Here is a 16,404-nt window from a genome sequence, read left to right on the forward strand (position 1 = left end):
AACCTCAGGAAGTTTTCATGTTGTTACATCAAACTTTATAGTTTCAGGAGAATTAAAATATACAGCCTATTTTGACTCATACATGGCTCATGTAGTCTCACTAATCAACATGGAGTTTTGTCATTAAGTACTGTTTAGCTGTTAATATGGGACAGTCAGTTCAAATTCCTACTGATTCCCACTAATTAAATACATTTTTGAGGTGATTCACAAAGCACTTGGTTACATACAGGACATGGCAGGGTGATGGATATTAAATGGCATGGATAGAGGCTTTATGGTTGTTTTTACGTATGCATTTGATGGCAAAGATCACAAAGGGAAGAAAAGAAGTCACTGATTTCCCGGGCTCCTGCTGTCACCTGAACTGCTCGTTTCCATGGTAACAGACAACACATAGCCTGCAGGGACAGTGACGACACCTGGACGATGTCTTATCAGGGGTTCATCAGCCGTCTTTCTCAAGAGGAACATGACTTCTACGAGATTAAAAACGCAGCTGCCGAGTTTTACCGGGTGAACAGAGTGCCCGAGGAGATAGAGAGAGCTCTGAACGAGCTCTTCTTCCATAAGCCCGAAGACCTTCACGGTTACCTGGTATGAGTTCAGCGTTACTTCACTGCTGTCATAGCTGGCGTTATGCTAATGCTAATTTTCTACAGTTGACAACAACGGTTAACACCTGCTGTGTTAAGATAATTAGGTTAATTAGGTGCCAACTAAGCATTTTTTAACAGCAAAACAAAATGGGGAACTAGTTCTACAACAAAGTGTAATTCTCTATCATTTCCTAGCATGGTTAAATGCTCTACTCCACTTTAGCTTAACGTCATAAATAGGCTACTACCAGCTAATTTCACTAGCCTAATTAAATAGCACGCCGTTATCTCTCCTCACACACACTTCTTCAGTTAAGAGGCTACGTTAGAGGAAGCAAGGAAAGAAAGTGAGGAAAGAGAAGAGAAGGAGACACAGCCTGAGTAAACACAACTGAGGCGTTTAATTCATGTGTCCAAAAGTCCATGTAAAATAGACCTTTTTCACAGCATACATGGTGACTGGTCTTGTAACTATAACCTAAGTAAACGTTCCCTTCATTAGAGTCGTTAGTTCCACCTGTAGTGTTCCTGGTAGGATTTGTCAGAATGTCTGCTGCCAAGAAGATATCACAAACTTTAGTCCAATAACAATGGCAGAAATGTGATAAAGTTATGACAACAGCTAAAAGTTTAGTTTAGTTCTCTTCTTGTCTTGATTTGTATCCATGTAAAATAAAGAGCATATTAATGGTTGGCACCTTGCATGGCAGCCTCTGCCATCAGTGTATGACTGTGTGTGTGAATGGGTGAATGTGGCTTGTAGTGTTTTATCCGTTTTATATGACAGATAATATTAGTGTGGGAAAAAATCTTTTATGATTTTCAGCTCATGTAACATTCTTTTGTCACCACTGAGGAAGGAAATTGACTTTTCCAAACTTAGTTTTGGGTTGTTGGCTTCAACTGTGACGCACCAGTGGAAGCTCACAGTGCTTAGGGGGTATTGTAGTAGTTGTCATGGAAACCTCAGTACTTAGTGGCTATAGTGGCTTTCAGTAGATTTCACTTGGTTTCTTACTGTAACATGGGACAGAAGTTTTCAGGAGCTTTGTTTTCATGTGATACTTTTAACAACTTAATTATTGTGAAGTTATGTACTCAGTGTTTCTTCAGTGAAAATGATCACTATTTCTCGGCTTCTATTTTCCACTTGTAATATTTAGGTGGGGTGGATGTTTATATGCACTCTTATAAATTGATTTCTAGGCAGTGAGGAGAATAAAGTAGATGTTAGTCTTGTATTTATTCAGTTTATTTATGTTTCTATTCATCATAATATACATAATCCTACTGTGTTCTGGTCACTCACCAAGGTTCAATATGTCTTATCCTTCAAAATGAATGAAAAATATTGTTTGTCAATAGACAATTGCAGTTACAAGTAGATATAAATTTAAAACAGACATATATTATGTAAAAAACAACAACAAAAAAACAAAAATTTCTACATTGTCCCTGAATGTAAGAGGTATTTGAGCTGAATATATATTAATATAGTAAATGTTTGTATGAACAGCAGTTTCAAATACATCTGCATGTGATGGATCTGAAGTACTCTGCAGATTGCTGTCGTTAGCTTCTTGCTAATCAAGGCCATGAGCTGTGAAACCAGCCTTTAATGATGACACTCTGGCCCAAAGGCTGAAAGAATCACACAACTTCAATTAAGAAATCAAGAAAATTGACCCTTTTTTTTTTTTTTTTTTTGAAACTTTAGGCAAATTACTTTACAAAGCTCTCTGTACCACCAAGGATCAGCAGAGTGAAGGGGAGGGAGGTCTATGATGCAAAAGGACAACTAACCGTTGAGGCTGAGGTCTTCTGCATTATCTGCAATAAGGAACAGGTAAAACTCATTTCAGAATCAACAATATGCTAATACATCAACAGTATGTATCATATTATACAGTATATAATGTGTAATTGTTGTTAAATTGCTTGGGATGTGGCTGACAATCATCTGGCAGATTCAGATATTCAGTTCAGTGTATGCATTCAGCGTACAGACGGAACAAATAAAGCTTTAACAAAGGAGATGTGATTCATTAGTGATGGTTTGAGGAGACAGTGAGGGGCCTCTTTAAACATGCAGGCGGCTCTGATGTGAAGAGGCAGCTGGAGGCAAGAAGCAAGCAAAGAAGGTAGCAATCAGAAAACAGACCATGACCTTTGACCCCTGCCATTTCAGTTCTTACAGTATCACAAAGGCCAGGAAAATGAGATGTGACACTGAGGTCACTGAGGGCACACACCTAGAGCCTAGCCAATAGACATGCATCGACGCTTTTACTGAACAGTATTACTTAGTGCTACAATGTCATTGTCAGGAGGAGAGGGCCAGCTTCTCAGAGACAAAGATATATATGATAATAAGCATGTGCACTGCATAGTATATTCAAATATGAATAAATAAGATCAACATTCAGCAAACAAGATAAAACATTTAAGAAAAGGCAATTATGAAATAATAATAACAATGTGGTGAGTTTTTCTGATTTTAACCCACAAGAATTACACATGAGAATGTTCAAAAGTAGCAACTTTACAGTTGAAAAGTTCCCAGCAGAGTGTGTGCAATAGGGGACTAATAGGAACTCCTAATTACAACCAGGTGTAAAAGTAACTTTCAGGAGCAGCTCTGAAGTGATCACAGGATTGATCACATGCTATGCTACAGCCAATCAGACATAGAAAGAGATTTATCGCCGTGAAATCATTTAACATTATAAACGAACACCATTTAATATATTTATAACAAATAAATATATAAATAGGGATGGAATAATTGGAAATTGGCTGAAATGGAAATAAAATTCTGCTGCGAGACAGAAATCAGATATCATATAATAAGGAGAATTTAGTACCACACTGACAAGTGCAGACGATGAAGATGTGTAGAAAGTGATTGCAAATCAAATCAATGCTGTTTGTTTGATAAATGTGTATTAAAAAAAGAAAAAGTGGTGCAACATCTTATTAAATGTTCAAATACAAATAGACTAAAACTACTCTATTAATTGTGCTACTTCTGCCAACAGATTATTCATCATGACCAATGATATATAGTCCAGTCAGGCGTGTTGGGCTCTGTTTCTGTACTGCAGTCAACCAGGATCTCTGCAGCTCTCTCACATTTAACTTTGTCAACTTAACTTTATTAAGTCAAAATAAGTTTGATAAAGAGTTTTTATATTTAAGTTTGTGAGTAGGAGTAAAAGTGAAGGACTTTTCAAAAGGTCAAATTTGACTCACTTTTTATTAGCGGTTTGATAAATACAGGCCCAGATCCTGTCCTGCTTTAGCCTCAACCTGAGAACACTAACAAAGACCTACCAGAGATTCTAAGGCATGATTCATATATGGTTAGCAGGTCAGAAATCTTAAAATCCACTCTAAAATGTACACGCAACCAATGTAGAGATGCTAAAATTGAGGTTATGTATTTTCTTATTGGATCTTATGAGTCATCTTGCAGCATCATTCAGCATCTATTGACTCAGAAAGGTCAGGACAGGTGCAGTAATCTAATTGAGAAGCAATAAAAGTGGATTATAGTTTTCAAGTGCTTTATAGATGAAATGCTTCAAAATAACAAGAGCAAGACAGGACAACGGTCAAAGTTGAGAGGTTTCTGCAGCGATGCTTAATGTTGGAAGAGGAGAAACTGAAGTGTGAGCAAATTAGAGTGAAGAGTCCGGGCTCATGATAATAACTTGATTTATCTGAGTGTAACTAAAAGAAGTTTTGAGATAATCAGTTTTTAAGTTCTGTTGGGCAGAACTTTAGTGTGTTTAGTTCCATGATATTCAATAAAAGAGGAAGATCTGGGGGTGCATACAAATGGAAACAGATATGGTTAGGTTGGTCGTAAAAATCTTTTTGTTGTCCTGGTGGCTTGTTTATCCTGTAAGATGTACACAACTGTGCTTGGAGGGGTTGTTTGTCAGCCTCCAGCAGTAACAGTAATGTGTAGTGACAGGAAAAAGCAGTGCTAGTGGGGGGCGGGGGGGGGGGGATAATGTGCATGGAGAGAGATGAGGAGATATTAACTCATGTCCCCCCCCCCCTCCAACCATACTGCTAGCTGCATGTCAGGTGGAGGTGACTGTGTCAGTAGTACAGCAGCAGCAGAAGTGATTCAGCTCATCACAGTACGGGCTGCCGGTTTATTTTGGCAGAGTATGTGCAAAAATGCAAAATAATATGCCACGACACAAACATGCACTCTATTAAAACTGTAGTGGTCCATTTCTGGAGCATAAGTGTGTGTATTTGTGTGGAGGTAACCATGTCATTCATAACAACTGTAACGGTTGTTGTTGCCCTTTTGAAGGAGTTCTTCCCTCTCTTGCTGTTCAGAGCATGTCATCAGCTTCCATCTCCAGCCACTTCGGGCCCAAGGAGACTTCACTTCAGAGTAAGGAAAGAGGTGACCATGTGATGACTGCTGTCCAGTGGATCAACCAACCTTTGAACAATCTTCTGAAGGACCAAAACCCCTGTGACCAATCAAAAGTCGACCTTATCCTCAGGTATGGTTCAATGTTTTTTAGGTTTCTGTGGAGGGATACTGAAATGAAAAAAGGCTCTGATTGCTCATCCGCCTCTGAATACTCCATGGATCCATTTTGTGCTGTTTTTAGTAATAGTTGTTATTATCATACATTTCATATTCTTCCACAAATAGTTGTAAAACCATTTTTTATTGAGGGCAGAAAAGTTTTGGTGTCTTTTGTTGGAAGCGCTGCTGGAGAAGCTTTTACATCCTCACAAGAATAAATTCTGTAAGACACCAAATATCTGCAATTTGTCATTTTCATAAAAAACGGTCAAATTTCATATTCATTGCATCTGTTCATGGGGCCGCTTACTGATTAAGCACTGCAGAAGAGTAATTCCCTGGTTCCATGATGAAACTTCCTGAACAGCCCACTGTCACATCACTAACTATCTCATTGGAAATACTTGACTTGTTTATAAATGCATAATAAAAAATGTTGGGAATGAGAAATTGATGAAGTCTACTGCTCTCAAGTGATTTCTGTGATTAATCTGGAATATGATCTTCCAAATGATAGATGACAGGATAAACAAACATTCATAGATAAGTAAGTAGTTCCATATTTGTGCATTAGAATACAATGAGGTCACATGAGTGTTGACCTCCTGGAACGGGGTCATGCAGAGGTTAATGCTTTATACTTGTTTGCCTATTGTCAAAGCCTATCATATCATCATGATGCACTGAGCTCCTCTGATTGGTTGCTTTTGCATTATGTCTCATGACCCATTGGAGAAGATTAATGAGTGACTATGCATCAGTATGGCTCGGGGGTCGGGAGGGAAATGTCATAATCATATTACACTGCCTATCTTGTAATGGATTCAAATTTGGAACCACAAACAGTGGAAATATATCAGGTATAATAAATGTATCACATATTATCTTAGACATAGCATAAATAGTGTATGTTATCCTTACATCTTTAAGCAGGAGTGAGCAGGACTAAATTGACACCCACATGATGTCTACAGCAGTCTAGTCTAGATTCAAAAGTGCAGTTATCCAGATTTAGGCTTTTAGCTAGAAATAGGAATCTGTTGCATTTGTGCATGAAATGTCTTAATGTGTAGCTTTCTTCTTGTTGCTGCTTTTTCATGTAGTACACAGTGATGAGTCTGATGTAAAGGCAGGGCACAGTGGTAAACTGCATTAAGTTGTTTTAAAGTGGAACGAGCAGCACAATGAAGCACATTTCATTTTTAATACTGATATCTAATGAAATTCCTAGATGTTTATGATATTGAAAGACTTGAATTTTAGTACCATTATGTGTATGGCTGGCAGGACAATGTAAATAAATGGGTTCTTGAGGTTAATCCGTACCTACACACTTGGTCTCTTACTGCGTTTTTGCCCATGAAGAGCCTTGGTAACAATTCAGCCATCTTTACAGCTTATTGTTTTCATGAAAAATGTAATTTTGTGTTCTGTAACTGTGCAGCGATTTCTTCATGGCCTGCTACCTGGAGGAGAAAAACCTCCGGAACAGAGAGAGAGACGAGAGTCGTTCACCTGAGTCTGACGTGGTTCTTCCTTCTCCACCACCTGCACAGACTAAAGACAAGAAGGGTGTTGATAAAGGTATGATAGTGATTAATCATGCAACAGTACTGTCTAATGTAAATATCAATGTCAGAAGTTCTAAACTCTTCCACCAGCAACCAAATACTGAACCAAGCAGGAGCTTGTGTTCTTTTCACTACAGCTCTCCAATGGAGAAAATTGACTCTATTAATAATGTTTCTATTATGATCACTTGTTGGTAAAATGTAGGATTTGTATACTCAGTTCATATTCCTCTGCCTCCTCAGTAGAATATTATAACAGAGGTAATATTTACCTCTGTTATGGATGAAAATGCACCTGCAATGCAAACTCAGAGGAGCTAATTAAAGTTAGAGGATCAATAATGACATTGTGGAGCTCAAACATGGTTTAAAAGTACATTGTTTCTGCCTCTGTGCCATAGAGCTCTATTGTTGACTAACATATAAAAATGCCAAACCATTGCATTGTGTGACATGGCGGCTGTAGCTCCTCTCATCTTGTCAAAGTAGCAAAGAAAGTTCACGTGGAGCTACTCTCCAGAGATCAAAAATCTAGTCTAAACAAATCTGTTTTCAGTTTTTTTTGGACAACAGTGGAGGAGTAAGTTCTACACAGATGATACTTATCAGGATAGACATACTGTACCTAAAGTTGTAATAAGAATGTAAAACACTATGCTCATCCTTCAAGGTGTAATACAAACTAAACTGTTCACCAGTCTTGGAAGTGTTACAAAGTGTTAGCAGAGAGTTAGTGAGTACACTCTTGATTTGCATGACCCTGCCAACAAATTAATTACATGCGGTGGAACACTGAAAGTGAGATATAATTCACATACATATGCATGACCACAACAGGCTCAGAGAGCCTTTATTTTAGGAGCAATGTTATTAGGCAGCTTTCCCCTCATTATTAGACAACTCTCCAGTCATTAGCAGGCAGCGTTCCACTCATTATGCACAGTAAGTGAAAAGTATGGCTTTTTGATTCAGTGTCTCAGGTGTTATAATGTTCAGTTTAGTGCACAAATCTAGTCCTTTATACAAGTACATACACCAAGAGACCCCTGAAATGACATCGACACATGCAGATCTCATTTCAGATTGTTCTTTAGATCTTTTTACATATCAGTCTCTCTTTCTTTTAACCCTGTGCTCTGCTGTCTTCGGATTATAACACTGTCACACTCAAGTGCACTGACTGTATTTCATGCTGCCAACACTGAGGATTCCATTCCTCGAGTGCAATTTTTGTATTTAACAATTCATTGCAGTTTCCTTTCTCTTCAATCAATATTTATGCATGGTGTATATAGAGCACATTTTATGTCGTTTTTTGCACGTGACATCTTGCACATAGGAGGTGCTCATAATGAACAGTACATACACTATTCTTGTAGGGTTTTAAGGTTACTACGCATCTATATTATACTACTGTGCTTTATTTTCCTTTTTTCAAGATTCAGTAAATCTTATTTTCTGTGCTCATTGTACGTTGCTCCATTAAAGGGCATCACCTGAAAGCCCACTTTTGTCACATGAATGTCAGCGCTCTAGTTCATAACGCTCTCTCTTTTTTTTTTTTTCCTACAGGCAAAAAGAGCAACACTGCAGAGAAGCCATTTCATCCACCAGAACCAGCAGAACCAGTGCTGCTCGGAAGCTTGGCCATTGGCTCAGTGTCTCTGGCTCTAGCCAAAACCGGGGCACAGATACAGGGCATACCTCTCTACAAGTACATAGCAGCTCTGCAGAACCAAGAGGTTACACCACACACACACACACACACACACACACACACACACACAAACTCATATATTCACACAAACACTACAGCTGCTGCAAAATGTGAGGATGTCTTTAACGATTTTATTCAGGCTCCAACACGGTTTCACATCCCCCTCTCCTTGGTAACTTTGCTGAGCTGTGGGAAGACTTCTCCAGGAAAACTCAGCTTACTGGAGGAAGTCATCCTCATCCCTAAAGTTGGACAACGAATCAAACAAGTACTCCACTCTTCAGCCGCTCTCTGTGTAATTGTTACATGTGTGGTCTGTCTTTGGCCCACTTGCTTTTCGAGTAAGCAGTTGGAATAGACTAAAAGTTAACGTTCTCTGTGCAACTTCCTTTACTTTCTTTGTTGTTGCTCTGATGTGGTATATTATTGGTAAGGCACCTCAGTTAGACTATATTAAATTTTCACTAGAGCATTTATGAAACGCACTGAACTGTGAACTTCTTCAACAGATCATCACAATGACCCTTGAGTTACAGAAGGAGATGATGAGAATAATGAATACTTCAACAAAATCTGGGGTGAGGGACATTTCTATTTATTCACTGTAAGAATAGGAAGGAGTTTTGACAGACTTTATGAGAGCGCAGAATGTAAAAGATTGAAGCAGGATTCAAAGCTTCTTCTGTTACTGAGCTTTCCTAAAAGATACATACAAAAAAGGAGATTTCTATTTGATTTTCATGGCTAATCTTCAAAATAACCCAGGTATGCACGCCTGTTGGTATGTTGAAATGATTATTAAAGCATTCCGTACTCCTATTTACCTTTTTCTTCATGCAGCATTTGTACTGTACACACAGAGTTATCTCCTACATTGTTCAGTGACCCCTAGCATTCAGAACATGAACAGTGAAGAGGGTGAGCGGAGCACACTCGTCTTCTAATAACCTTGCAATGCAAACTGTCTCATTCAAAACTTATGAATAAATACTCATCCGCTGTCATTCACATGCAGCTTCAGCTAAACTACTTTTCAATGGATGTGTCCAAAGAGGAGAGATGTAAAGAACATTGTAGGTTAATGTACAGATGAATGCGTAAAAGCACAATACATACAGATGTTGTTGACATGGTGAATTGTGTCTTTGCTCCAAGGCCGCTCAGGCCGTTCTGTGTGACCGCGGAGCTCCGGCTGTGAGCTACGAGCGACCCGAGCAGCCTCTGGATCTGATCACTGAAGCCTGCAGTAACCTTGGACTGGCACTGGGAACAGAGATCCATCTGGCGTTAAACTGTGCTGCCCCTGAGTTAATGGACTATGTAAGTCTAGCTTCATGTGAGCCAAGGTGTTGGGAGTCCTTGTGTAAATCAACTCTATATGCATACAGCTGGAGATATATAGGCACAGCTGATAGAAACAACGAGCAGTGAACACAACTAAATTTGTTTTCCTCTTCTTTCTCCGTCAGTCTAAAGGAAAGTATGAAATTGCAACAGGAGTTTTAAAGTCTCCCGATGAACTAGTGGACATGTATCAAGCCCTCATCAGCAAATACCCAGCAGTGGTCGCCTTAATCGATCCATTTAGGAGAGAGGTACGTTCAAAACACAATCATTCTCGTTGCATCATTTCCAAGTTTATGTATATGAATAACCTACAGTATAATGGAGAAAAGTGTCAAGCAGAGAGGTAAGAAGAATTGTGATAACAAGGTCATTGATGTTATTCTATTCTTTCCTGATTTTTAACAAATCTGTCACAACAACATGTTTCTGCCTCAGGCTCAGTAATTTTCTGAAACAGCTGGTCACTGTAGTTTTTAGCAAACATGACTCAAACAGGAGGAAATAGTGCATTTGTTGGGGACTATTTTGACTGGGGATGAATCTACATTTGGGGCTCTAGTGAGTATATGCATATATATATATATATATATATATATATATATATATATATATATATATATATATATATATATATAGTATATATAGTATATATAGTATATATATATATATACTATATATACTATATATATATATATATATATATATATATATATATATATAGTATATAGTGAGTATTTCTGGCAGCAGGACAGTGTGTGTGTGATTGAGTCAAAATAAACTACAGTGTGTGTTCATGGTGATGAAGGAGCATGTCACATGCAGCAATGTGTCTCATTTACATGTTTTTAATAGTTTTTGGACAACATAGGAGGTGTACAGCACAGAGGAATAAGATATCAGGCTTTGATACACACATAATTCTTATCCTTTAGTTAAAACATGCATTTGTGCACAGATGATCTGGAGGCTCTCAGTGCTCATTACCAATAGAGTTGTCACTGGCCTGAGAACCAACACACACAACAATTCATCTCAATTATTAGGTCAGTTGTCAAAACTGTAGTCAAACTGTATTAAATTATGGTGAGGTTGTAACATCAGCATACTGACATCTGAAACCTGAACTATAGCCTCCAACCAGGAGTTGAGATCAAGTTACCCTGACATGTGACAGGTTAGCTTCAGGGCATCGTTACCATAGCTACAGATGGGGACTTGCTCATCCTCCTTTTGAGTTCAGCCCTGGTTTACTCTGATCAGCTGGTATCTAACACCACATCTGACCACATGTTATGTCACCAGCAGATCTTGTGTAATGACTATCTTTGGGTCTGTGTGTACTCTTCTATGTGTACTGTGAGCTATGTATGTATGTGTTTATATGTACTGTATGTATGATCATTTATACGCTATGTTCCTCCTCAAATGTGTGTCTTGACCCTGTGTGTGTGTGTGTTTGTACAATGTGTAAGGACACAAACCAGTGGGAGAAGCTGAGCAATGTGATTGGAGACTCATGTTCGCTGCTCTCTGACATCACCTACAAGCCACAGGCTCCACCCCTACCTGGAGTCAGAGGTCACATCCTAAAACACATGAATGAGACAACAGTCAGTGACCTGATCCGCATCACATCAGAGCAACAAGGTAACATCCACTGTGGTGATGGAGAGAAAATGATGCCAGAGGGAAAAGACAGAAAAGAATGATTTGATCTCAGACTCAGTTGCATCCATTAGGCTGAGGATGTCACAGGCCTAAACTTAAATGAATGTAAAATATAGTGTAGTCAGTAATATACTGCATGTAACTGGCTTTAGATGCTCCTTTTGTGGATGGAGCCTTGTAGTAGTTTTACTTTTAAAGGAAAGCAGTATATGACCACACACTGTGAGGTTCTGGCACAGGTCATCACATCAGATGGAGATGTGTTTTACACCTGTGCACATTAGTTCAGGGAGGAGACACTCCACTAAACTCAAACGCATGTTGTAGCAGTGAGTTGTTTCAATAGTTTGAACACATTGACGAGAGTGAAATCCAGCTGTTGACAACCTGAGCTGCATGTACAGCAGGTAGAAGGCCTTCATATATTCTACAGAAACAACACATAATCTAATATCTCCATTATAATAATAATAGTATACTTCAGGCTTGTGGCTTTTTTGGGCAATATTATTTCAATATTATTTCATTTCCTAACATTCAGTGTTATGAGTGTGTATCTGTCCAGTCATACAGCTTAGTATATTCCAAACACTCATATTTTCATCAAAATATTCCTAAATGCTTTGTTTCTGTCAAACAACCCTTGCACATTTCCCTCTGAAGTTTGTTGTCCTTGATCTGAGAAGCACCTGATTCAGCTGCACGTTGCTGGAAGATTTGCTTTATTTCTGTCCCAATACTCAGTCATGACCCTGCCAAACTCACGCCAACTGACCATTGTTACCATATAACAAAGGGTTTTACAGTTAGATTTGCAAGAAAGGGCTCTGTTCTGCTGAGAGAGCTCATCCCACCATTATAAACACATACATGAAGATTCATCCTCAGTTAGTTTAACAATACCACTAATATATTAAATATACTGTCTATAAGGAGGAGGTGGTGGAATGACAGAATGAGCAGTGATACTCTATGACGGGTCAGGCTATAATAGCTGGGCTGTACTCCTGCATGAATATGATTGGATGTTACTAGTCAGCTGTCAGCTAAACAGCTAATGCAAGTCTGACTTTAGAGCTCAGCTTGAACTAATGCTATCTCAGTATGTTCATGTTATTAATATTAAAATCCCACTTTTTTTTCCATCTGTGACATGTTGCTTCTGTGGTGGATCACTGTCACTGCTAATGGTGTGTGTGTGTGTGTGTGTGTGTGTGTGTGTGTGTGTGTGTGTTTCTACAGGTGCAGTGTTAATAGGAACAACATGCAATGAGCCCTGCGGTGATGAGTCCCTGTCAGATATGGTGAGCCTTGCTTCAGGACATTTGTCTGCTCACGTCGTGTTTGTTCAGCATTCTTTCTCTCAGAGTAGGAAACGCTTCCAAAGCAGCAGCCATTTGCAGTGATGATGTGTTGTGTGCTCTGAGAGTGACAAACCATCCACCCACTGTTTTACCTCCAGGCCCAGGATTGTGTTATCACTGATAGTGTAGTGATATCATGAAAAGTTTGTATGCTTTCTCCACAACGTACCAAATGGCATCAACAGTAATTAAGCGTTCAGCAGCATTGAAGTGAAATGAAAATCTCCACTCAGAATCAAATAACTGAAAGCTCCTCAAATTGACAGTCCAAGGTCGTTTTCATTTAGCTCTCCTCTGTTTGACTGAGTTAACACTAAAGTGTTCAACCAGGATCCAGCCACTACATTTACATACACATACACAAGGTTGTTACAGCTCAGTATATCAGTGTGGGCTCTGGGACACTGTATGAATGAAGGAAGTGATAGTAACTAATCATTCTTTAGATTAGTTACTCACCAGCAATGTAACTTACTACATACCCATAACACTACAGGGGCCAGAAACTTTGCAATCCAAATGTAGCTTTTAGCTGCCTTCACCTCCACTTGACTCAGGTTACTATCACTCCTCTACCTCTAGGCCGGCCTAGAGACTCACCTCACTGTTTGCTTCTATCTGCCTTCACTTCCATCCACTGACTAAATACAACAGAAACTCAGACTGTCCTCGTCTCTGTGGCTCTCCCCTTGGTGGCATCACACACCTTTTCTTAGAAGCACTTTGTGTGTGTGTGCTTCTCTCCTTCTCCTCCCTCAGGCTGTAGGCCTGGGCCTGGACTATGTCAAACTGGGAGGTCTGAGTGGTGCTGAGAGGATGACTAAATACAACCAGCTGATTTCTATAGAGGAAGAACTGGCCCAACAGGGAATGCTGGGTATGTTTTTTATACTCCTCCCTTGTTCTTTTTTTTTTTTTTTTTTTTTTTTTAGCAGGACAGAGAAAGAGGAGGCCAGACAAAGCAGAGAGAGAGAGAGAGAGTGGTAGTAATGCCTGAGCTTGAGAACACATCTCTCTCTTTCTCTGTGGGTTGGATGTGAAAGGAAACTGTGTGTGAGGAATCATACAAGTGTGTATTTGTGTGTGTGTGAGTGGAAGAATGAAAACCCTTACCTTGGATCTGTTAATTGGCTGCCTAATTACACACAGGGACAAATACTTTCCCATCCATCATTTTCCAAAAAGGGGGCAGGGACACTGGAGGGCTAATGAGAGATGAGCACATGTTTGTGAGATCTATTCCATCATAAAAAGTTGACGTAAGATGTTTATCAGTATTGTATTTCTGTGTTGATACTGCGAGCTGAAGCCCAATAAAAGGCTCAGTGTGCTTCAGCTGCAGCAGCAGAAACATCATTTCAGTCCAGTTATCAGAGGGCGTCTGCCGTCCAGCTTTTGTCCTTTCACTTTATTTCATGATTTTGTCTCGTCCACAGTCTCCAAGGAGAAGCACCCCCCTCCACTGTTCCCTGAAGAACCACAGGAGCAATCCCCTGCTGCAGGGTGTACAGCCTGAACAAACACAGCTCACATCTTCTGTTTGTATGAAGAAAATATTATTGATTTCAACAAGACTTCAAATGTGTGTCAGCGGCACCACATCCTATTTTACTGTCATGATTCAATTCCGCTGTTATCACTTACTTTCAGGTCAGGATTTCTCTTCTTAAACCAACCGAGTTGATTATACAGAGAGTGCATTAATTTAGAGCTAACGTTCCGTTTGATTTAAAAATCGGAGGGAAAAATCAATATGAAGCTATTCATAGAGAGGCTAAGTGGTTAAACACGACCTTCAATAAAGCAGTTTGTAAAACCTGCAAACCTCTCGTCGCCACTTCAGGTATATAGAAGCCATATTATCAGGTGCTGTGCACTAGACGTCCTTAAACAAACACAGGTCTGCTTTCAGGTCACAATCATCTCGAAAAAAATAACAGCACTCATGAGCCATAACACAGCTGCTGAAAGCACTGAACAGCAACACGTAAGCTCTCAGTATTCACACAGTATAAACAGTGAGCGATCCATTTTCACCTGATCACTCATGTTTACTTCATGTTTTGTTTTGTTTTTTATCAGTAACTTTGTATTTCTTGGTGAGAAAATTTCTTGCCAAAAAAGACAAATATTCAGCTTTCAGATTCATATTTGTAGATGGAGGTAGAGAAAAACACTTTTATTTGCACAGCAACGCTGTGTCAGCCATCTTGAAAAATCCTCAGAAACAGCATCTAGATCAGTGGTTCTTCTTTCACTCGCAAACCCTTAAAACAAAGCTTTGTCTACGTGGGATCCTTTGTCAAAGTTTGCATGTCAGTGGTATTTTATTTATAATTGCAGATTACACTTGTCTACTTCAAATAAAAAAAGTTTAAAAAAAGAAGTGTAGCAGAAATGTGTGTTTTCTTCTTTCCTATTCTGTTAATGATCTCAGTGTATGTTATCTTATATAGTTTACCATGAGGAACTCAATCTCTCACTCAGATGATTTTAATATCCACAGCTCTAAAAGGAATGGCCAATCATTCATTCTGGCTTAAATGAGAACTGACATATGTGAAACATAATAAATCAATAAATCCTCCAGTGTCATGACATCTGGATGTTTGGCTTCATACTATATCATAGATCTATATAAAATCACTCAATACACAACATATTAGCAAACTGATTGAACAGTCTGTGGCCAGTGGAAGCTCTGCAATTTAACAGAATTGGATAAGAAAATGCTGTAAGAAGCTGTGGGAGGATAAATGCCAGAGTACATACACACAGAGACACTAACACACACACACACAGACAGACAGAGTTGTGTCAGTGTTGTCTGACAAAGCCTGCCTCCTGTCTGTGTGGGACGTGTGAGGAAAAGACCCCTTCATAACTGGTCAGCACCCTGCCTGACCCCTCTCATGCCTCCTCAGTTCCTGGAGGAAATGATTCTGTCAGTTTGTAAAAACAGGAGAGGAGAGGCCCAGCGAAGCATCCGCCCGGCCAGCAGTGTAGAGAAAAAGGCTGCTTGTATACAGTGGGAAGTGGAGGAGCTTCACAAGTGCTTTGTGTACCAGCCACATACAGCTGCATCAATGGGCCTGTCAAGTGAGTTATCCCTTATTCACGGCTCTTTTCTATGAAACAGAGCACAGACAGAGTGTGGCTGACACGGCCCTGCTGTCTACACCACAATACTGCTTAACTTTTAAAGGCTGGAAACTGAAATGAAAATTCCATAGAAACGTAGGTTCAGTCGACACGAAACTGACCTGTAAACAAATATTTTCTAATGTAAAATACAAATGTTCTTCCAGTTGCATTCTTCTTCAGATGGCTTCCTTGTTGCGTACTCTCAGTCTTGCTGTAAACGTCGGGGAGTGAAGACAACCTCTAATCAATGAAACATGCAGACACAAGCTGAGGCCGGACATGCAGCAGCGGCCCTGAGCTGCTGAGGCTCCCCAGCAGGCAATTACTGTGTTTGGGAAAATAAATGAAATGACTAACAAAATAGGTCAAATTAAGTGTTTCCCAGACACTAAAAGGACCTCCCTAATTGCCGTCCCTGAAGGGACAAAAATAC

At 39.4% G+C, this 16,404-nt stretch overlaps 1 protein-coding gene across 3 annotated transcripts; it reads left to right on the forward strand.

The window, feature by feature from the left end:
* Positions 1–379: 379 nt before the first annotated feature.
* Positions 380–15,213, forward strand: eno4 (enolase 4). Of its 3 annotated transcripts, none has more exons than XM_067609299.1 (13): positions 380–597; positions 2,317–2,445; positions 4,959–5,131; positions 6,605–6,744; positions 8,304–8,473; positions 8,588–8,743; positions 8,958–9,026; positions 9,604–9,768; positions 9,918–10,043; positions 11,268–11,442; positions 12,706–12,767; positions 13,587–13,704; positions 14,264–15,213. In XM_067609299.1, exons 1-13 carry the CDS (start codon positions 430–432, stop codon positions 14,341–14,343), a joined length of 1,731 nt encoding a protein of 576 aa, XP_067465400.1. In that variant the 5' UTR covers positions 380–429; the 3' UTR covers positions 14,344–15,213. The 3 variants fall into 3 exon arrangements, with proteins under 3 accessions (XP_067465400.1, XP_067465401.1, XP_067465402.1); XM_067609300.1 differs by having other exon boundaries at positions 381–597; positions 8,588–8,716; XM_067609301.1 differs by lacking the exon at positions 380–597 and having other exon boundaries at positions 2,365–2,445; positions 4,933–5,131.
* The last annotated feature ends 1,191 nt before the right edge of the window (positions 15,214–16,404 follow it).

The sequence above is a fragment of the Thunnus thynnus genome, chromosome 14, assembly GCF_963924715.1.
Source record: "Thunnus thynnus chromosome 14, fThuThy2.1, whole genome shotgun sequence".
NCBI classification, from domain to species: domain Eukaryota; kingdom Metazoa; phylum Chordata; class Actinopteri; order Scombriformes; family Scombridae; genus Thunnus; species Thunnus thynnus.